Source organism: Gadus morhua, chromosome 2 (assembly GCF_902167405.1).
Source record: "Gadus morhua chromosome 2, gadMor3.0, whole genome shotgun sequence".
Taxonomy (NCBI): domain Eukaryota; kingdom Metazoa; phylum Chordata; class Actinopteri; order Gadiformes; family Gadidae; genus Gadus; species Gadus morhua.
Genome location: NC_044049.1, coordinates 27,588,423 through 27,612,686, shown reverse-complemented (window position 1 = coordinate 27,612,686; position 24,264 = coordinate 27,588,423). Strand labels below are relative to the sequence as shown.

Sequence of the window (24,264 nt, the reverse complement as noted above, 5' to 3'; positions counted from 1 at the left end):
ACACACACACGGTCACTTCGGCTAAAAAAGTTTTGCAAACATAAATCTTAAATGTATTTGGAGGAAATCATACTTTTTTGGATCATTGTTTTGGACTGGATTATTTCTTTTAAATTCTGTATAAAGGGGCACCTACCAAATCTTCTCTTCCTGGTCTCCTCCCGGTCCAAAGACGTGTCCTCAGGGTCCTCAGAGAGCCCAGGGTTCGGTTCAGAGATGGTGACCATTGTTACTCTCTGATGGCTTCCCCGGCGTCTGGACTTAGCCTTCTTCTTTGCTCTACCAGCTGAAAAACAACGTCACTTGTTTTCATTCTGACCAATTATCAGCGTGCACTCCGATACCATCAGAGTAAGGAAATGTTTTTCTTCTACTGCACACAGACTCACGAACGCACTCAAGCACACGGACACACAGAGTACTGTCACACTGATATATTCATACTGCGTGGCTGTCATTCACAGTCCAGACTCACTACGGTCTGCAGAATCCCTCCCCGTCTTGAAGAAACACCTGAAGACCTCTACTGAGAACACCTCACTAAGTGATGACTCGTGTTTAGAGCACACTTAAGCAGAGCAAGAACTGGTCTCTAGCATAAATGTTATCACACAGAATCACATACGTACAAACACAGTAATGGAGGGGGGACAACATGTGGCCTGCGTGTCACCAGGGTCTTTCACATCGGCCCACGCAGAAAATATGAGGACATGTATTGTGGGATAATTTGAGATATGTTCATATTAATGACAAACTTTATAGAATTATGTTAAATTCATAAGTTCACCTGATATTGCTTCAGTTAAATGAGCCACCATTATTAAAACACAAAATTGTTGATTAAACAAAACCATTGTCAATCTAATGTTACGTTGCACTACCCTTAATAATAAGTGATGAAAAAACTAAACTTGTGCTCTGCTCCCTAAAGTTACTCTGCACTCTGTTCCACGTATATAACGGACATATAACATGAAACACACAACTACTTGAGATGCCTATCAATAGTCCGTAACTCATGGGCGTAATCTCACGTCAAGTAAGGTAAATACGAGCTTTTTGTCTCAAACACACACATGTCTTTATTTAGGAGAATAAATCTGTCTATACGGTCACTGGTTCATCAGATCGGCCTATTTGACTTAAAACTTTTTCTAAAAAGTACATTTTAAACGTATGAATATGAAAATGCATTTTATTTATTTTAAATCCTCTCAAAAGGGCACCTACCAGATCCTCTCTTCCTGCGCTCCCTCCGGTCCAAAGACGCGTCCCCAGGTTCCTCAGAGAGTCCAGGGTCCGGTTCAGAGATGGTAGCCATGGTTCCTCCCTGACAGCTTCAGATACGTCTGCTCTCAGGAGTCGGCTCTGATATATCAGCTGGAAAAAACACGTCGCATGTTTTAATTCTGAGCAGTCGTCAGCCTGCAAATCTGATATCATCAGTGTCAGGAAGTGACAGTTGACACTTATTAGAGTGAAGACACTCTTATCAGATGTCTTCAGTTGACACACAGACTCACGGACGCATGACAACACAAAAAATATTATTTTTCATTGAATATCAAGACACAACATACATAGGTATCAGAGACGTGTAGTGAGGCCCGTGGCTGGTGAGGCACTGACCTTTTCAGAGTCAGATTTACAAATATATGAACCCAATTGTTATGTAGTAGAAAAGGCGATTTCTCGTAGCACAGCCACACAGCCAGTCTTTTCGGCGGTACCACTCGGTTTGAAAAGACCGCGTTACTTTCTGTCCCGTAGTTTGAAGCAACCCGTTACACAGGCAGAGAGGAGGGCACTCCAAAGGGTCATAAAGACAGCTGAGAGGATTACTGGGACCACACTTCCCTCCATGGACTTTATTTACAGTCAGCGCTGTCGGAAAAGGGCAGTGAGAATCATTAGAGACTCCCTCCACCCAGCTCACCCTCTACTCAATAACTAACATTGTAAATACAGACTCAGACACAGTAGAGCGGACAGTGTCATCACACACACAACAAGATTCTTCAATAGCTTCTTCCCTGCAGCAGTGCGACTGATGGCATTAACAGAGAACAACTGAAAAATACAATGTGCAATATTGTGTTTTGCTTATTTATTTTATTTATTTACTTAAATATATACTCCGCACCCTACCCCCACTTCCTACGTGCAACAACGCTGCTACATGTGGTGTCACAGTATGGTTGCACTGCTGAATTCAATTTAATTTAAAATGTATATATATTTTTTAATTGTAATCACTATCTACTGTGGTGCTCTCTGAAATGCAATGCACAACATGCAATTTGTCCTTATCTCAATTTTTAAAACTTTATATTTTTTATTATAACTATTTATTGTGCTTCTCTCTCTCTCTCTCTCTCTCTCTCTCTCTCTCGCTCTCTCTCTTGCTCCATGGACCTGACACATAAAATACAGTAATGGCAGACATAAAATACAGACACAAAAAATACAAAATGCAGCATTAAATTAAATAAAAAGATTATAAAGAGCACACGCACTAGGTGTTTTATTAGCTTTCCCATTTCTAGAACATAGATAGTGGATAGTGATAAAAATTAAATAATCTATACACATATTAAATTAAATGGGGGTAGGAAGTGGGGGACGCCTGCTCCCCGCTGCGGACACGGGGGAGGGAAGAGGCGATGTTACACTGAGGACCGCGGCGTCGCTCTGACTGCAGAGTTGGCAAGAAAGCCATGCGGTGTACCGGGTCTGTCCCCAGAGGGGTTAAGGCTTGGCCCAGACTCTGACGCTTTTAGGCCCAATCCCATTTCTACCCCTTACCCCTCCCCCTTGTTTTGAAGGGGTAAGGGGAAGGGGTAAGGGGTAGAAATGGGATTGGGCCTTAAAATGAGACTGAAGACCTTTATGTTTGCTATGGCTTTCTGCTAAGTCATAAACACATCGCACTTACATTTTTCTTACTTTGCCTTTGTTTTCTTTCACGGGTCTATTTTATTTTATTACTTCAATTAGTTGTACGTTTGCTTTAGCTCAATGCTATATCTAAACGTATCTATCTCCTTTTATTATTTCACTGTATTGTAGGACGATGTTTCTATGTGAAGCACTTTGAGTCCGCCTCGTGTGTGAAAGCTGCTCTGTAAATAAAGCTGCCATGTCACTAGAAGATTCTATGTCCATTTTTCAATGGTTTACTGTTTAACTATTAATGTGCTCTTCAGAGGGAAGACGCTACTTTGTTGTCTGCAGCCCCCCCAATCAGAAAAAAATAAATGTAAAAAGTTCTGAAAGGAAACGGTCTAAAGAAAGATGAAATATATGCACAATAAATTAACTCTGACTTCCTATTCTTACTCTCTGTGTCTCTTGAGTGTTATATTTTGACATTATGAATAAATATTACAGTAATAATGTCCTGGCCACGCCCCGGGTTGTGTGCCTCTGTCTGTGTGCGTGTGCCTGTCTGTGTTTGTGTGTCTGTTTACGTTATTCCAAGTTGTTCCAGTTTGAAGATGTGAACCGTCTCTGTGTTGCTTGAGGTGCAGAGGAACTGGCCGTCAGGACTGAAGGACAAGGAGCTGATGTTGACGTACCTGCAGAAAGAGACACACACAGTCACACACACACACAGTCACACACACACACACACACACACACACACACACACACACACACACACACACACACACATTACACACAGTCAAGTGGCAATAGTTCTCTCTTGCCCACAAGAATCCCTTGGACTATCTCATATACTTGGACCTAAATAATATTAAATAATGGTAAAAATACTCACACCATTCGCCATGCTTTTGTCTATCTAATGGTGTTAAATTAGTATTTGGGGATTTTTTCTATGTTTTATTATTATTTTTTAATTGGTCCAGTGAGAACACTGCCTCTGTAATCCACAAAAGAAGTGCTTATTTATATGGTTTGTTATTTTGTCCAACCATGCCTCGCTCAGCAGGAAGTCTTGCTCTGAAATCTTGTTTTCTCACAGGAAACATTGCTATTGTCCTTACCGTCTCAACTGTCCTTCACCCATATCTTATGAGATAACACTAGACGCACTTGCTGCTGTCCAAACAATAACAAATAGACCAGCCACAAGGTAAAGAAAAAAGTTGTATTTCTCTGTAGGGATCTTTTTTTAACTGTAACAATATAACTAGCCTGTCACTGTCATTAGCATATTTGGAGTTATTTTTCCTTAAACAACAGCAGAATCAAAGCCAAAACAATTAAACTATTATTACAAAAAACATGTTGTGGGCCAGAGGGGTATAATGGTCAGTGTGCACGTGCTTAAGGAATAGGGTTTACTGGATCGGTCTGTGTGCTTACCTCTTCATGCCCCTCCGGAACTCAAACAGACGCTGGCCGTCAGGAATGGAGAAGACCCGGATGACCGTGCCCTAGACGGTGAAAGTGATACGTGATGAGTAGATGCTGTGAACCTAAACAACGTTTAGGTCTGAATTATTCAGATCATTACAGAGCTTGCTTTGGCCTGTGTGTGTCTTTAGCTATTTGATGTTAAACCTTTGTACTTGTGGGCCCAAAACCGGGAATGAAGAAGACGAAATATGGTATGTGCCAGGGATGGATAGGTTTTCACATTCTCAAGTAGGTGGTCACGACAGTAAAGAAGAACATTTGCTTGGTTTTGATATTCAATTTCACACAAAGTGATTAAACTTACTTTCCCAAAGTACAGTTTTTGTGATGGGATTTTAACTTCATTCAAATGCAGCAAGTCTAAGTAAATCTTTCAACTCTCCAAAATATGACTTTGGCAATTCTATTACAAGGCGGACGGTACGTTATGCACGTAATGCATGCTACACATGTTATGCGCGTTGGGTATATAAGGTCTATCAGGCGTGTCTGGTGCGTCGCGGCACGATGTCGTACCCTCTCGGAGGCGCTGGCCAGCCTGGTGCCCTGAGCGTTGAAGGCCAGCGCGGCCAGCGGGGTGTCGTGGGCGGGGATCATAGTGACGGTGCTCTGAGGGGGGGACACACACAGAGAAGACAGGCATCACGGGGGAGATGAGCTCCAGCTGTCGAGACGAATGTCACCGCTTCTTAGCTTTCCAAACTCACCTCATTTCCAAAATCAAAACTTGCCGTCACAGTGACTTGATGTAAATCACCGTATTACGAGTTTGATCGCGCAGTTACCATCTCGTCAGCCGGTGTAATCTGCGACTACTACTAATCCGCGGACCCCCCTGGCTGACACAGATCCTCGGTGTCAGTACAGAGCTCGTTTACCGGGCCCTGACTCGCTCGTAAAACTAATAATTAAACTAAAGGGTGAAGGCTGAACTCGTACCAAACTGTGCGGGACTTAACCGAGTGGCCCGGGTCGGACCGGGCTGAGAGCCCGGTTGGTCCCGAGGGGCGTCCCGACACACACACACACACACACACACACACACACACTTCTGCGGTGTGCCCTGGTACGCCATAGTCCCTATAATAGTCCCACTCTGTGGAACCAGCTCCCCCACAACATCCACTGTGCCCCTTCCATGGAGACTTTCAAAAAGTACACGAAAGCACACCTTCTCTCTGAGGCCTAGGGCCTCTGACCCACGACCCCGCCCAGCGTCTTGCGCATTTTGCACTCTCACTCACTCACCTACACACACCCTCACCCACACACACACCCTCACCCACACACACACCCTCACCCACACACACACCCTCACCTACACACACACCCTCACCTACACACACCCTCACCTACACACACACCCTCACCTACACACACCCTCACCTACACACACACCCTCACCCACACACACACCCTCACCCACACACACACCCTCACCCACACACACACCCTCACCCACACACACACCCTCACCTACACACACACCCTCACCCACACACACACCCTCACCCACACACACACCCTCACCCACACACACACCCTCACCTACACACACACCCTCACCCACACACACACCCTCACCCACACACACACCCTCACCCACACACACACCCTCACCCACACACACACACACACCCACACACACCCTCACCCACACACACACCCTCACCCACACACACACCCTCACCCACACCCTCACCTACACACACACCCTCACCCACACACACACCCTCACCCACACACACACCCACACACACCCTCACCCACACACACACCCACACACACACCCTCACCCACACACACACCCTCACCCACACACACACCCTCACCTACACACCCTCACCCACACACACACCCTCACCCACACACACACCCTCACCTACACACACACCCTCACCTACACACACACCCTCACCCACACACACACCCTCACCTACACACACACCCTCACCAACACACACACACCCTCACCTACACACACACCCTCACCTACACACACACGCTACCGCCCAGTCTTGTGAAGCGACCTTGAGCATCCTGAAAGGCGCTATATAAAATACATTTTTATGATTATTATTATTACGCGTAGCATTGCGCCCGTGACTGTCCGTGAGAGATGCCCTGAATGGTCAGAAGTGACCCACGAGTGGTATCAACATCTACGTTGTCTCAAACAGAGGCAGGTGCAGTCCACCTGAAAACAGATATTCTCACACCACGTTTCGCTCACTAACAGCTGACAGATGGCTCAGACATTTTTTAACAAATGAGCAAAAATAAATGCGTTAAATAGCAATAACATTCCTATACACAGCACCTTAGAGAAGGAGTGGCGAATCAATTTGAATTGAGGCACTATAAATACATTTTCTATTTTAAGGGGGGGTGTGTGCGGCCGGTTTGTCCCCTTCAAGAGGAAGCAGGTTCTTGTAGGAACAGAGCAAAGGAAAGAAGAAGTGCGCAAGACGGAGAATGTATTTTAGTCTCGCCCATGAAACGTTTTGAATTAGATTAACTACAATAAATAAATAACCTGCCAAGAACCACTTTCCTCTTTCACCACTAAGTGGCAAAAGAGAGTCATGGTGTACAAATGTCTGTAAAAAACGTACATTTGCATGGGATTGTGTATTGACAATTGTATGGAAGCACATATAGCAACATTAAATGGCAATGCAATTTGCAATTTGCAATTCAATAAGTCATGACATTATGCAATGGACAATTCATTATGCAATTTAATAATGTCATTTGAAAATACGTTATTCAAAGTGTATTTTAATTTGCAAAGTGACAATAAAATCCTCAATTCAATTCGAAAAAGTTATAACAATAAAAATAGAATAAAATGTTGTCACATTTATGAGTGCTTTTATTCAAAAGGAAAAGCATAGCACCACCGCGAAGTGCATTGTGGGTCCGTCCGTCCATGGCCTGCGTCAATAAGTTGAAATTGTTAAACTTTTCAGGCCGCGGCGGATCCGTCAGCCAATCAGATCGCGGTTATGCAAATACACTCCACGCGTCTACTGGATCCATTTTTCCAATAACCAGCATGAAGAAGCAGGAAAACACATTTCTTTAAAAAAAAAATAAAGAAATGTGGAATGACTATTCTTTTGAGTCACCGGTTGTTGGTGTCATCTTTTGTATTCACATCCACACATCGGCTTTGTAGCGGGAAGCGATTTGATTGGCTGCAGTATGCGTCTACAGAGACTAGCCCCTATATGTCAGACACGACCTCGGCCTTCCGTCGACGGACGCATGCAGTGTGCACAAGGCATAAAGGCCGGCGTATACTCCTCCGTAAAGTGGGGCACGTAGATACGAACAGCTAGCTTACGTGTGCATCCAATATTTTTTAACTATCACTTTGCACCTTATTTACTTGCACCTTGTTTACTTTGCACATTAGGGACCAACAAGGCACCAAATAAGATTTGAAAAGCTTTTGAAGTTTATTTACAAAACTATTTACATGGTTAGTAGTCATCAGAGTGATCGGGCGGCGAATTGCCCCCCATGAGGTGCTGAGAACGACACCTCTTGGCGCTCTTATGATTCTACTCCCGTTCTGCAACTGGGGGCAGGTTTTGACCGTTGCCCAGTTGGTGACGTATGGTTTACTAGTGACACGCATGAACACGGCGGAACATCACTTTTTTTAATCACATACTTTACTATTGATTGACGTTGTAACCGTATGTTGGCCTCGACTTTGCTCAGTTTTAAACGTTGTGTACTGTTAAACCAGCTCTAGATGAGGGCAGCGTAGCCTTACACACAGTGGCAAAACTGTATGTGCTTCTCATGAATAAAAACATAAGGATAGTAGGAAATAAAGGTGTTTGAACTTGAACCTGTTTGTTATCACCAGGACCATGAACACACTTATAAACAAGGAAATAACGAGGAAGGAACTGACTTAGTTACGCCCAGATGTGATTCGCTGATACGCTTCCCTGTAATCGTTTGCAACACTCTTTGCAAAATCATTGCTGTTATAACTTTTTCAAATTGAACTGAGGATTTCATTGTCCAATTGCATATTCAAATACACTTTGAATAACGTATTTTCAAATTCATTATTAAATTGCATAATGAATGGTGAACTCTCCCTCGCGTGTCGTTATAGCCTGTTGTTCCCTCCCCCACCAATAGGGGAGCTGGTGTTACGGGCCGTGCCAGGTCCGTGACTGGGCTGATTGGACGGGAGTTAAAAGAAGCCCCTCCGGTCGGCTCGCTCTCTCTCTCGGCCTGACCCTGAAAGGCTGACTCGATCATTACCTTATTTTGCGTTACAATACATCACATTGATATGCACTACACTTTTTGTTTGGCTTCCCATTACTGATTGCGGTTGTATGTAGTTAGTTTAATAAATATTGTTCTTCCTTTGTGATCATGGGGGTCTCCTCGTTCATGTCTGCTCTACTTGAGCCAAGTGGTCCTGACTATAATGTAATGAATTGCATTGCCATATGAATTTTGCTACATATATGCTTCCATACAAAGGGCTCGTAGCCGTTTGAATTAAACGCCAACCCTCCGTCCTGTAACTCTCAACCCAATCAACACTATGATGCAACATCATAGTGTTCAAATCGAATATTTGGTAGTCACGAATCATCTTGTAATTAGTTTTAATTTATTAATTTTAAAACTATATATATATATATATCTATATATCTATATATCTATCTATCTCTATATCTTTATCTATATCTATATCTATATCTATATCTATATCTATATCTATATATATATATATATATAGAGAGAGAGAGAGAGATTTTCGGAAAACTCAGGATTGTATGAAGGGGAAATCCGCTTTGTGAACTGGAGCCTTTACAATAGGGTGCCTCCCCAAGGAGCTCATGAGGTCTAGAATAATCGTGACTCGACAATGTGAAAACAGAAACCATCAACCCTGCCACGTCTCCCAAAAGTACTTGCCAAATAAGTCTTATAAAGAGAGCCAGTAATCCAATACAGTCAACATAACCCATTTAAGGCGGTCGAAACAATACGGTTGCCGCCTTTACTGGGAAGGACCGATGGATAAGAACGATTATTGGATCAAATGGAGCTAAACACCCACCTCATAGCAGACTGGTAGGTATTGTAAGAACTGCACATACTCTCGCTTTACTCATCAGGATTTTTTGCATTATCATCACAGACAATACATTCAACTAGTAGTACTCGTTCTAGTACCACGTTGTACCTCTTATTGCCTTGTCATTACCCTATATGGTCTCTCCTTTTAGTTCTCTCAAGCTGAAAACACGCATCCTTATTTTTCCACTGCTTTCAGCATTGGGAACTGGGAGTAGTAAAAGGTATAGAATTAAGTGGCATCTGGTGAAACAGACTTGGAAATGGACTACATTATACATCTTCATGTGTCTTTTAATTAGTGTATATAATCCCACGGAAATAAGAATTGTTGTGTTGGCATTAGAGCATTTCAGAGCTACACAGGCAGCAGGACCTCCACCGTTGAGGCGGCCATGTTGCATTGCTATGTCTCTGTAGCAGCGCAGAATGGACAAACAGCTCTGAAGAGAACACGTTTTTAAACTGTCTGTTACTCCGTTAAATCCAATAAATGTGTTTTGGGCTAAGAGTTCTAGGGAGGAGTTGGTTGCGCTAACCCTATTGGCTACGACCCCTTATACTTGTTTGCACTGGCGTTGTGTAGAATTATAATTAGCCGCAGCATTATGCTATAAGTCTCCGAGGAGCTTAACCTCCTCTCAGACTGGGATGACAGCATCAACCCCTGGCAAGACGGAGCTCCACACATCCCCACACACCACAGTGTTATATACAACTGTCCAAGAAGCTTAACTATCTCCTGGTCACAACTAATATGGCCTAGTGAAGATGAGTATGCTCCTTCCATTCGCCAGAATGTCGAATGTATTTAGAGGATTCAACTAGAATGGAGTCACAAATGTTTAAATCCAAGTGTCAAATATTAAGTCCTCATTGGCATGCAGCGCAGACTGTTTTCTAGATGAATGATCAATACATAAATCAGATAGCGATAATTATAGGCGTATGAATGCAGTTGACCACTAGTGATGCAATAATAGGACTGTTTGTTGAGAAACGTAAAAGTCTGTTACCTCCACCATCTCCAACAACATATATATCAGATTGTTACTGATCAAACTACTGAAACCTATTTATTCATATTTAGGTGTTTGGTGCGAAATTAACATAGCTTTTCAAGTACGGGGGTATGCGCACATGATTTGTAATTATTTGATTGACGTAGAAAAGAAAAAGCAATGAACGAACGCATTCAATGTCAAATGATCTTTTCGAGGAAGCTTTGACTTTTAGCTCTACACTTGCAGACTAAATAGCTCAATAGGATTCATGAATCTATCACAGAACCGACCTCACTTAAAAGTCAGCTACCCGACGCTGACGTTGAAGTCAACAACTGGCCCCTTGCACCACACAGCCCAGCACAGACCAGTAAAGGCCACCGCATTTCTCGAAGAAGGAAGTGTGTTGTTTGGGGAGGTTTGGCAACCCTAAACTAGCGTCTGTTGCAACCTCATCGCTAGATGCAGATTTTACACACTGGATCTTTACGCAAGAGATGCTGCATACCTCTGTGGCCCTTCAAATCCCCTACATCCATTTCAGTCTATTAAGCATTAACAAACGTTATTCGCCTTACCAAGATGTTGGCGTCGTAAACTACAATTTCCCCGATGGTGGCACTGCCAGGATGAGCCAGGTAGGAGTTGGAATGGTTAACAGATAGAGCGCATAGACCTGTATGCAAGGATGAAAACAAAGTTAAAAACTGAAGAAGAAAGGTAAGGCGGTAAACACCGGTGTAGGAGCAAAATAATTAATAATAAGTAAGAAAATACCCATACATTTCACAACAGAATCTGCTGCAATTTTTTATTTATTAGCACCTACCAGACGGGTTAGACGGCGTGTTGAGGAGGGTCTTCAGCAGCTTCATATCTTTGATGTTGTGAATGTAAATAGACTCTTCAAGGCACACCACAAGTCTCTGTGAGGAACAACAGACAACAGGTTGGCTTTAAGACAACACACAGACACTCCCCATGCCTTGCACTCGTGTGATTAAGAAGACCCTTCCTAGCTGAAACTAGTTTTATATCTTTATCTTTTATATCTCCTCAAATTTCTTTATGTAGCTTTTTTAATGGGCAGCAAAATGGAGAATGACAGGAAATTGGGTTGGTTGGTTGAAAGAGAGAGGGGTGGGAATCAATCCAGGTCACCTGAGAGCCACATAGCCTACATGTTTAGCAGCTGATAGCAGGTGGAGTCACTGAGACAAGCGAATGCTTCCAGCTCGTCGAAAACGTTTCTGGCTGTTCACCAGCGGGACCCTTGACCAGAGCCTACCTGTCGGTTGAGCCGAACGGCGAGGATGTCGTGGGAGTAGCTGTAGTTGCAGATCTCCGTGCCCTTCTTGAAGTGCTAGACGTTCATGCGCCGGGGCAAGGCCGTGCTCACCACCACCACCAGGCTGCTGGAGAACAGACGCTCCACGATGAAGACGTCTGGGCTGTCTGCTGGGAGAAACGCCCGCACGAGCACCACAGGAAAACCCGCCATCAGACCTCCCAACAGTCTCTCCTGGCTTAACCTAAAGGACATTGTTGTTCCGATTCCGCATTTTGTGTGAAGGCTCCTACCATGAGCCTAAACATTAGCAGCAGCACTTTGGTCTTTGTGATACGAACTACAAAAAGGTATTGTAAAACGTGATCTGAATTTTGCACTGTGAATACGTTAGCTTTACACACCCTTAATGAATAAAGTGTTGCTGATTTAGATGTGTGCTTTGAGAACCTGCTTTTAAATTACAATTAGATAAATATTTTTGGAATATAGCTCAAGGCAGTCCATTAAATAACTTGAAGATGTGTGACCACATCATCAGTCTGTCATCAGTGCGATGAGGAGCAATATGTGTATGCCTCAGGGACTAACTAGGTTGTGCCAACATAATGGTGTTTAACTGCCTCTAGATTCAACCATTAGCTGCCCCATCCGCTTAGTAGGTGGGAGACTTAAACAAAATGACTGTTTTGTCCGTTCTTGTGTAACTGTAACTGTCATAAACTAGCGTAGCTCGTCATGCTAGGTGGGGTGAGTGTGAAGAGTTTTGGGAATGTCTATAGCAAGATTATTGTCAACAAAAGCGAGAGGTACGGGCTGGCCAGTTTTTTTGATATCTCAATGAAGCAAAAAGGACCAATAGATGCAATTATTTAAAATAAATATCATCGGAACTGATTACAGATATCCCCAGGGAACTACAAGCTATGAGCTGGTTGAAATGTCACACGTTGTGACTTTGATTCAATGTGATTAAGGCAGGACTAATGATAGATGAATGGATCTCTTCTTAGTGCTGCTAGATCCTTATCAGGTGATGTCATAACTAGGGTCTACCATTTCGTTATTGAGAGGACATTTCTTTGTCCTCTCAATCTGGATCAGGGTATTAAGCAGATACTTTATAACTGCTTCATAACGAAGGGCTAGGCAGTCTGCTATAGATTGATTACAGGTAGACTTTTCAGAGTTAAATATCAAAACCAGTGACCCTGACGGACATATTTTGTCAATAATATTTTCACCAAACAGGAATTCCTTCTCAGTCAAACAGGACGATTCGAGTTAAAGCATTAACATTAATGTTCACAGATACATTTATAGAATGACATAATCTGTTCCTTGTGGTGAGGTAACACACACACACACACACACACACACACACACACACACACACACACACACACACACACACACACACACACACACACACACACACACACACACACACACACACAGCCTGGAGAAATGTGTCCATCACTCACCACTCTCATGGATGCAGTCAAGCTTCTCCACGGAGGTCAGGGAGTACAGCTTGTAGCCCATGCCCGTGCCCACAGCCAATGAGCTGCAACACACACGCACAAACACAACGGTACAAAAGGTCTCCTCATTCTGCCATGTAACACACATATCACATGTTCACATGGACACACAAACACACACATTAGGGTACCCATGGTAAATGTCACTTTTATCATTATTGTGAAATATTCTATGTCTGTTTTGGTCTAAACCTGACTAAGCTAGGTTTGTTTATTGAAACCTGTGCGAGTTGTTTTTGTCACAACATCTGTTTCACACTATCATCATCACTGAAGACTTCTCTGCATGTTTGAGAAGATTTCAGCTTTCTACCTGTGGCAATCTGTAGACATGTCTATGCCAAAACATGTTATTATAGGCCCTATACTTTGTATCTCTTCATCGGAAATGTTATGGTCTGACATCTCTTTATTCCGGGAATACCAAATCGTTTCTAAGAATACACCTTGAGAGGAAACTTTATTGACTCATAAATGCTTGCAGTCAACGGGTAGCCTACTTTGCAGACGTTTGCTCTTTTTTCTTTTGACTGTCCAAGTGCCTGGGTATGCAGTTAACTCATGTTCTAAAGTCTTTCCTGAGAGGATGTCATTACTAGCCAAAGGTTACTTTTTTTTTTACAAGCATTTAACATGTTTTAAACCTTTATTTGGTTAGACTAAAGTAAACGTACTCAGAGAATATCGACGAAAACAACTATACACAGTTGACTTGAGTTGGCTTTTCATCAATTTGGACCAGCTCTGGAATTACAGCGGCTTTTATAACCAATTTAGCTTCGGATCTCTAGGATTGTTGTTGCTGGGCAGCCAACAACAATCCTAGAGGTCCGAAGCTCCTCATGAGCGTAAAATGCATTCCTTACGTGGAATCCTGGTTGAACGAAGCGCACCCAAGCCCGGGCGCCAGTCCACTCGGCCCGCTAGTACCATCGGAACCCTCTGCGGTCTCCATCCCGATTCCCAGCAGCGACCTCCTTCTCTCCCTCGGGCCTGGATCGCAGGCCTGGGACCGACTGCACCTATTTTCTCGATTTTGGCCGAAGACTGATCCAGCTGGAAAGAAATGGGATCGACCTCCTTTGGAGAAATAGCCTCATCCGAGCTCGCCTTGCACGATGATTCAGACGCAGTGGAGGCTGGTATCGACTGAGAAATTATGACAAATCCCGTCTTTTGAGCACAACAGACTGTAGGAAATGAAAAAAAAAGGAAGGGAAAAAAAGCATAACAAGAACAGCTGACTGCGATACGTCACTCGGCTGCGCCGTACGATTCGCTGGTAGTAAAATAATTGTGTCGCTCTTCGATGCCATTGGTCAATTTTATAACCGTCCCTTTTAATTGGATCAGATACAGATTTGGCTTGTTTTTGTACATCCATTCATAGGGAATGTTATTCAGGTACACAGCAAATTCGGGCCTCAGGAATAAACTCACATGGAGTTAAAATCAACTCAATCCAAGTGTATATGTAAGACCATCGAATACACTTTAACAGGGTTAAAATTACTCTTTTCCGGGAGTTGATCTTTTAACCCTTTTCAGGAGTGAAAACTGAACTCTTTTGGGAGTTAAAACACTGATCCCATGTGGGGTAAAATTCAACTCTCACCTTGAGTTAATTTAAATGTGAACTCCTTAATGGGAGTTTATATTCAACTCCTTAATGGAGTAGCCTATACATATATATTTCTATTTCACAACACAAAATGTTCCAGATGACAATTAATCCAAAAAACATTGATGACTACACATTTTTATTAAAGTGTACCAAAAATTGTGCAGCATTGAGGCTTAAGTTAAAAGTAACAGAAAACATTCTAAACGGCTATGAGTGCAGCTTAATAGGTGGCACATTATGAATTCCATTTTCCACTTAAGGTGGAGGCAGCGATTCTGGAGAATGCTTGTTGTCAATCAGTGAATATCTCCTCACCATCAGCTAACCTGGTCGACATTTGAACATCAAAACATTTGAAATGTCTTAATCTCTCCCTTTCTAGAACCAGTATCTTCCCAGGGATGTTTTTTTAAAAGCATGGAAATGATCATGGAAAGAAGTTTCATGAGTAACCAAAGCAAAAACAACTTTACCATCATGCCGATTGATGAAAGATATTTTCCTCTTTGCAGAGGCATCCGTCAGCCAATCAAATCGCTTCGCCGGGTTCTTCCCGCTTCTTCCTGCTTGTTGCGATGCAAGATGACCCGCTTTCCCGCTTTCCAGTATCGTCAGAGCCCGAGTCGCGTCACAGTGCTTAAATGTGCAGACGCGGTCTGATTGGATGACGGATCCGTCGCTGCCGAAAAAGTTGAACATTTTTCAACTTCTTGACTGAGCCGAAGGCTCCAACGGAACGGACGGATCCACAATGCATTGCGCGTCCGTCCCCATTCAAAGTCAAAGGGGATCAGTCAACGGACGGAGGTAGTGGGCACGGGGCGTTATTATGTCCGTGGTCGTCGCATGGACTATACGTCATCCAGCTCAGGTTGCGTAGCCGTGCGTGTGCGCGTGTCGGCTCATTAGCATCTGTATCGTAGCGGCCCGTACCGTTGCAGCACACCTCTCCCAAGTGGCCAAGTTGGCCTGGCCTGGCCAGACTGGCCACACGCACACTGGCAGATTTGAGCACGGTTAGGTGTGAAAACGGCCACGGCCAGATGGCCTAGTGCGAGTGCACCCTCAAAGCTGCCCTGGTCCCCACCCATCCACCTTCCCATAACGACCCCCGACCTTGCCCCACCCTCCAACTGCCCTGTTTTCTCCAACTCCCCCCCCGTCCTCTTACCTACCACGGAAAGGCATTGTCGCTTGGTGGGGGAGAGAACACACACATTGAGAGGGAACACGCATATCATACTGCAGTTTGGCATTTAACTCGTTGGTTGACGCTGTCGAAACGCAACAGTCTACACACTGCCGTAACACTTACCCCCTACGGCAACTCACGAGGGACACACCTTCTTTTCCTAACTAAACACAGAACAGTCTGTTACAGAAGCAAGGTTTAACTGGTAAGAGTTTGTGCGACGTTTAAATACTGTACTTTCAGCTGTATTAACAACAACATTCTCTAACGATTTAAACCAGCGGTTTTTATCATTAAATAAATAGTTGAACAGGATATACAACATCCAAAGATACTGTGTGTACGTGTGTGTGCGCGCGTGTGTGCGTGCGTGTGTGTGCGCGTGTGCATTAGAGCCTGTTTAAAAGCATGTGGGGGTGTCCTTGTTAGCCTTCAAGGACTCCATTGGGGTTAAGCCAGCGCAGGAGTCATTTACGATAGTCATTTTCAATAACTGCATTTGCACTTTTCTTTTATAATTTTCAATTATAAATTTCACGTTTCGTTATAGCTATACTAGTAACACAAAATCGACCAGAATTAGCGTCTTTATGATTGACAGGATTACCCGCCACTTCAGCCGGAAATAGGGTTGATTCATCCTCAAGACATTGCATTGTGACAACATTGTGTGGCTGGGTTCTGCCTGTAGGTATTTGCGAAATGCAAATTCCATTAGTAACAATGTTAAACTCTTTGTAAATCTTTACATTTAAGCATTACATTTTTCCTTTTAAAAACAAGATTGTAAACAGCATAGGCAATCAAAAGAACAAAGGTAGAATCAAGTTTCTTTATTGCACCTTTTACAAAGAGCAGTCATTCAATAACAAGACCCGTTGAGGAGCTGCTTGTCTTGGGAGTGTTGTGATGAAGAGGACCTGGATGTGTCTCAAGACAATACCGGTAGATTCATGAGTCCTTATCTTCAAGAAATTGAACCAACCTTTGTATCAATGCTGGAGAGGGGAGAGAAGAAAAAAATGAAATGTCGATCGTAAGAAATGTGTCAGACTTCCGCAGTCCCTTAGGATCAATGTTCAGCAATTGAATGCAAAAAACTGCTTGCTTCAATGCAAGTTAAGGTCAGTCTGCATACATATAATTTATCCAAAAATCGTATCTAAAACACAGCAAATGACATATTTACTTTACTGCAGTTCGATGAACCAAGCACCCTTTTATAACTGTCACCTTAAACTCCCATACGACCATGGCTCCATCGAGGGACACGCTGCTGTACTTCTCAATCCTGGCTCTCTCCCCAGAATAAACACGCAGCTGGCTGTGGACACAGGACACGCTCAGACTGAGTGGAAGCCCTGTCAGGCAGAGCACAAGGTGCACGTGCGTGCGTGCGTGCGTGCGTGCGTGCGTGCGTGCGTGCGTGCGTGCGTGCGTGCGTGCGTGCGTGCGTGCGTGCGTGCGTGCGTGCGTGCGTGCGTGCGTGCGTGCGTGCGTGCGTGCGTGCGTGCGTGCGTGCGTGCGTGCGTGCGTGCGTGCGTGCGTGCGTGCGTGCGTGCGTGCGTGCGTGCGTGCGTGCGTGCGTGCGTGCGTGCGTGCGTGCGTGCGTGCGTGCGTGCGTGCGTGCGTGCGTGCGTGCGTGCGTGCGTGCGTGCGTGCGTGCGTGCGTGCGTGCGTGCGTGCGTGCGTGCGTGCGTGCGTGCGTGCGTGCGTGCGTGCGTGCGTGCGTGCGTGCGTGCGTGCGTGCGTGCGTGCGTGCGTGCGTGCGTGCGTGCGTGCGTGCGTGCGTGCGTGCGTGCGTGCGTGCGTGCGTGCGTGCGTGCGTGCGTGCGTGCGTGCGTGCGTGCGTGCGTGCGTGCGTGCGTGCGTGCGTGCGTGCGTGCGTGCGTGCGTGCGTGCGTGCGTGCGTGCGTGCGTGCGTGCGTGCGTGCGTGCGTGCGTGCGTGCGTGCGTGCGTGCGTGCGTGCGTGCGTGCGTGCGTGCGTGCGTGCGTGCGTGCGTGCGTGCGTGCGTGCGTGCGTGCGTGCGTGCGTGCGTGCGTGCGTGCGTGCGTGCGTGCGTGCGTGCGTGCGTGCGTGCGTGCGTGCGTGCGTGCGTGCGTGCGTGCGTGCGTGCGTGCGTGCGTGCGTGCGTGCGTGCGTGCGTGCGTGCGTGCGTGCGTGCGTGCGTGCGTGCGTGCGTGCGTGCGTGCGTGCGTGCGTGCGTGCGTGCGTGCGTGCGTGCGTGCGTGCGTGCGTGCGTGCGTGCGTGCGTGCGTGCGTGCGTGCGTGCGTGCGTGCGTGCGTGCGTGCGTGCGTGCGTGCGTGCGTGCGTGCGTGCGTGCGTGCGTGCGTGCGTGCGTGCGTGCGTGCGTGCGTGCGTGCGTGCGTGCGTGCGTGCGTGCGTGCGTGCGTGCGTGCGTCCTATACCCTTGAACATGGTCAGGCTTGAAGCCCCTTAAAACAAGTGTTGTGTCGAGTGGTATCCACCGCGGGGATCCGGCTGGACTGACGGCCCCGGCGGCAGACCCTTAACTACACACACACACACAGGGCCGTGGCGGCGGTGCAGTGCGGGCCCTCACGTGATGCTGTTCTGGTGCAGGGCGTTCAGGTCGTTCATGTCGTCGTCGGTGGCCCTCTTGTCCAGGTTGCGGAAGTGCTGCATGGCGGACATGCTGCCCTTGGACGCCTGCTTTGGGATGTCCAGCTTCTTGACGAAGCTCAGCTGGCCGGGTCCCTGGTAGGAGAACTGGTACGGGACGCAGTCGTGGCCCTGGGACAGGGGCCGAGCATCGGTTGGTTAGACAGTTGTTATATGAACAGTATTGTTAAAGATACACAGAGATCTAGTTTTCATTAGCCACAACAACAAAAATGTAGACGGTACAGGGCATCAAATAAAAAGGTTATTACAAACACTTGCACACACAGCACCCACACATGCACACATGCGCACACACACACAGACAAATATGCACACACACACACACACACCACACACACACAAGTGCTATACTTACAGCAGCCACAATCTCAGTCGGGCTAACGTAGAGCACGCTCATCAGAGGCAGACGGTCTGTGGTCAGTGGGGTTGCCCTAAACACAAGAGGTCACAGGTCAAGGGGTAAGAAAGGAATACACAACAGCCTCATGTTTCTTTGTTGGAGAATAAAATATGAAATCTATCATTACACACATTGTGGAACGATGCACCAGTGGTTCCAAGCTCTACATGGAAGCATCCTGTCGGCTGAGTTCCTTCCTACTACCCAAACAATTCCATCTCTTACTTCCTGCAGTGTGAGCTGTGTGCATCATTTAAGAGTCCCCGGTGAAACATTTATACGGACACCAGCAAGGGGAAGAAGGAGAAGATGGAGTTTCTTGCATAATAATTTGACAAAGCAATATCAGAAACATAATCATTAAAAGGGGACCTATTATGCTTTTCGACTTTTATGACCTATAAACGTTGTTATAATGATTGATAGTCATGTTTAACCATACACAAAAAACGATGTAGATTTTCGGGAAACTCTTCCTCTCATCTTGGCGCTAAAAGCATTCTCTGTCAACGCTCGGTTTCGTCCTTCTCCGCCCCCTCGCCCCCCTCCTGCCAACCCAACTCCGTTGTGATTGGTTACCTTCCTTGAAGCGCACGCGCGGGCAGATTTGACCAGGCATATGGGGGCGCGGCAGGAGTGCCTCTACGCAGAAGATTTGGAAGTGTAAACAAGTGAATCGCAAACGTTGTCCCGAGTGTTTAGCGCTCTGCACAGCCACCCCAGACTGTCAGCAGGGAATACGTTGAAATGCGTGTACGTCATTATTAGACACTTTAGTATGGTTAAACATGACCATCAATCATTATAACAACGTTTATAGGTCATAAAAGTCGAAAAAGCATGATAGGTCCCCTTTAAAGTAATAGAAACCGATAAATCTCTCACGGAAGTCTCTCTCTCTCTCTCTCTCCTCTCTCTCCTCTCTCTCTCTCTCCCCCCCCCCCCCCCCTCTCTCTCTCTCTCTCTCTCTCTCTCTCTCTCTCTCTCTCTCTCTCTCTCTCTCTCTCTCTCTCTCTCTCTCTCTCTCTCTCTCTCTCTCTCTCTCTCTCTCTCTCTCTCTCTCTCTCTCTCTCTCTCTCTCTCTCTTCCCCCCCCCCCCACTCCCTCTCCCTCTCTCCCCCCCCATGCTGCTCACTCTTTGCCGTGCGCTGCGTCCACCACCACCAGGCTGCTGCTGTGGGTCACCAGGGCCAGCTGGTCTCCGCTGGGGGAGAAGGAGACGCTGTGGACCCAGCCCCCGCAGTCCTTCTGCTCCAGCAGCAGCTCCCCGAACGGCATCTTGGCCCCCCAGGCCGTGGGCCCCGGCTTGTCCTCGATGTCCTTGATGTAGGCCGAGAACACCCTGTGTAGGATGTTGTGTCACATGACGCCACAGGTTGATATTACGGACATGACACGATGTTGACATTTGAACCAATACCCATTCACTAAACCTGGATGCATTGGATTGAAATACAACCAATCAGAGAAGCTAAATGTGTGACCCAACAGCGGCAGCCATCTTGGTTGTTTATGACAGTGCCTCGCTGCGCCCCCAGGGGGCGCACCTCTCCGGAGTCGCTGTATAACCGCCAGCTCATATTAGATAAATGGTTACGATTGGCCCGGCCTGGGCCAGGACGGCTGGAGGAGGGCCAGAGGCATGCGCCAGGGCAAATAAAACACGAGCTTACACATTTGCCTGGCTCCCGGGCCAAGTCACAAACAACCAGCGGTGTTATTTCCCTCCTTTGATTAGATTTGAACTTTTAAGTTCCTTCCTGTAGCTCTAAGTGCTTGCATTGATCAGAGGTGGGTCTCTCTCTCTCTGACCTGCAGTCCAGGTCGGAGGATCCGGCAGCCAGCAGGATGTTGTTCGGGTGCCAGTCCAGGCTCAGCACGGTGGAGCGGATGGCCTTCTTGATGTGCTTGCTCAGCCACCTGCCCAAGACCCCCCACAGACCACAGCCGTTATTATTACATCAAATAATGTTGCAATTGTTTCATTTCAAACTGTAAGTAGATCCAATATTTTTTTGATTTTGGGGGTTCTGATATTTTCTCCCCCTCACTAGAAATAATAATAATAATACATTTAATTTAGAGGCGCCTTTCAAGGCACCCAAGGTCACCTTACAGAGCATAAAGTTATCATAAATCGTTTAAAAACAAGACATTGTGGAAAAATAATAACAATAAATAAATGAATAAGTAAATAAATAAAACAAAAACAAGACAAAACAAACAAACAATCAAGAACAGGTGAGTTTTGAGTTGTGATAGCTCGATATAAGCTCCTGCAGAATAACTGGATGTCGATGTAGATCTGATTATTGTGTGTATAGAGGAGCAGGGGTCTATGGGGTTCTTTACTGTACCGACAGCGATATTTTGTTGTTTCTCTTTCTTCTGACAAATGTACCTTGGATAAAAGCGTGCCGCTAGATGCCCTAAATGTATATGTAAATGCATCTCAACACTTAAAATCACCAGTCATTCTCCTTCTCGAAGTAGCAGACGGAGATGAGTCGGGCGGCGCTGCCCAGAGCGAACTTGTTCTCCAGGGGCGACCACTTGACGCAGGTCGCCGCCCGGTTGATCCGGACCAGCACCAGCGTGGGCTTCCAGACCCCGTCCTATTAAAAAGGGGGAACCTCAAAGAAAGTTTAGCTAAATGCTCTTTTAAAGAGATGGGTTTTGAGGTTCCGTTTAAAAAGAGCTGTAGTCTGTGGAGCCCTCAGGTGGGGTATGGGTACAGTATGGGTGTGAACCAGCAGAGATGTACGGCCTTACCAGTGATGCGTCCACTGTGCTCAGTCAGCTCCTGAGTCTTGTCCCATTCTTTGCCGTTCTTTTGATAAATGCTTACAACATTGTTGTTGGGGCTGACCGCGAGCTCTACACAAAAAACAAACAAACTTTCTTTAAAAAAGCAAAGTTGACAATAAATACCGATTGATTCTTTGATGGTTACGTTTTTGGTCACTTCCCAACAACAAGAGTGATACTTTAATGAGTTAAATTATATGAGTAGGAAATAGTTAGATACCATTTATATTCTCTCTTCATTGTGATACCAGATATATGCTCTCTTAGCACTGCAATTTGTTTCTTTGGTTTATTCACAAGGTCCACATGGTGTGACAATGCATACAATACTCATATATTACCCCCCCCCTCCACCTTCTGTACTACGTACCACTAAGTACCATTGAAAATAACCAAATAGGGTTTTCAAATTCCATTCCCTGCACTCTCACTCTATTCCCCCGCACCCTTCATGGCTACTTGAAGACAAGGGAGAGAGAAACGCAACCTCAAGGTTTGAGCCCCATCTTCTAGAAACGGAATTCTTTGGTTACAGAGTTTGGAGAAAGCATAGCTAGTGTTTGCATACCTGTGTGTGTGTGTGTGTGTGTGTCTGTGTCTGTGTGTGTGTCTGTGTGTGTGTGTCTGTGTGTGTCTGTGTCTGTGTGTGCGTGTTTGTGTGTGTGTGTGTGTGTGTGTGTGTGTGTGTGTTTCTGTGTGTGTGTGCGTGTGCGTGTGTGTGTGTGTGAGTCTGTGTGTGTGTGTGTGTGTGTGTGTGTGTGCGTGCGTGCGTGCGAACAGGATCTACCATAGAGGCAACCTGTTTCACCTACGCGTCTTGTCTTTGTTCCAGGCGTGGCAGGACAAGGGCTCCAGGCCGAAGCTGTACAGGGACATGTCTCAACCCGCAGAAGAATGAGGTCGAGAAGGGAGTGGCCTGCGTGGCGATCGCTGCTGATGCCTATCATAAGACAAGATAAGATAAGAGGAGACTGAGCGTCAGTTTGTTACATTGTACAAGTGTTTGTTTTTCGTTTTGTATTGACAGACGAGTTGGAACTGCGATGGTCGACTGCTTGGATCCTGCGTCCAAACCTCCCTTGGTCAATATTGGCTTAATTATCGTGGTCTTTCTACTATGCAAACATGCCATGATTTTTGCCCCACAGCTGAGCGTCGAACGAACTTCCTTGTTTCTAAGGGAAACACATCCTGGCTAGTGGACATGGGACATGCCTTGTTCTCTGGATACATCCTGTCTACAATTGCAATCACCTGACCATGTAGCGACCGCATGGTGAAATATCAACAATTCAGATAGAATTCCATGAATGCATATTTTTGCATATTATGCAAGACGTACGGCTGTTCTACGTCGTTCTCTCCAGTTCACTTGCGTTCCCATTTAAACAATGAATGCTTCTGTTCTCAGGCCACCTGGTTAAGGGCTTGGGCCGCGTAATCAAGTTACGACATGGATAACAGCACTGAGCTCTGGAACAATAGCAAAACCATGGACTTTGACAACAACATTTAACAAACTCATGAGGCAAAGGAACGTTTGAAGGAGGTCATGCTCACGGGTGCCTGGAGGTGGAGGTGGAGGTTATTTTCCTGAGATCAAATCCGTGGACTCTGGGCAGTCAACACGAATGGAGCAGTGTCTGACGGAGGAGGTGAAGGAAGTGGCAGAGATTACAGCGAAGGGAGGAGTGAAGGCAGAGGGGTGTGTCTCGGTGGAGCAATGGGGGACAATAGAAATCCCTGCAAGTTAGACGTTCCCCAGCCCTCAATGGTTTATCAGTTACTTGAGTCAATATAAAATGGTGCTTTCTCATTTTTGCAGTAGTCCTACATATAGTAGAAACTGTAATCCTATAACTATCCAATATTTCTTTTTATGAAATCTAGTATATTTTGGAAACGTCTGGCCATAAAATAATACAGGGTTTGTTGTTGTCAAAGTATTTACCATCACTGTTATACAACAATATCGCTTACATTTAAAAATCCTCATGTATAGCTTCATTACATCATTCTGCATCAAGCAACAAGCAACTTCATAAATAAAGGCATTTGAATATAATTGGTGTGCATCCTTGTCTTCCTGTGTACCACTGTATACTATGCATACTATGTATACTATGCATACTATGTTAATAGGGACCCTGGATTGGTGCTCAGAGGGTCCCCGGCTGCTGCAATGTAATGTTCTGGTGCCGGCAGATCCGGGGTCAGATAGACAGATAGTCAGTCTGAAAGC

General features: G+C 45.6%; 1 protein-coding gene and 1 pseudogene across 1 annotated transcript; both read right to left on the bottom strand.

Annotated features, from left to right (window-relative positions):
* Nucleotides 1-232: 232 nt before the first annotated feature.
* Nucleotides 233-14,723, bottom strand: LOC115530238 (WD repeat domain phosphoinositide-interacting protein 1-like). Its single transcript, XM_030339243.1, is given in 11 exon segments — nucleotides 233-286; nucleotides 1,234-1,383; nucleotides 1,584-1,887; nucleotides 3,474-3,581; nucleotides 4,336-4,406; nucleotides 4,906-4,998; nucleotides 11,096-11,193; nucleotides 11,347-11,443; nucleotides 11,806-11,972; nucleotides 13,290-13,372; nucleotides 14,216-14,723. Coding segments are annotated over 9 exon segments (822 nt in total). The 5' UTR covers nucleotides 14,305-14,723; the 3' UTR covers nucleotides 233-286; nucleotides 1,234-1,383; nucleotides 1,584-1,871.
* Nucleotides 14,724-16,983: 2,260 nt separating this feature from the next.
* Nucleotides 16,984-23,738, bottom strand: LOC115530270 (actin-related protein 2/3 complex subunit 1A-A-like; annotated as a pseudogene).
* Between the last annotated feature and the right edge of the window lie 526 nt (nucleotides 23,739-24,264).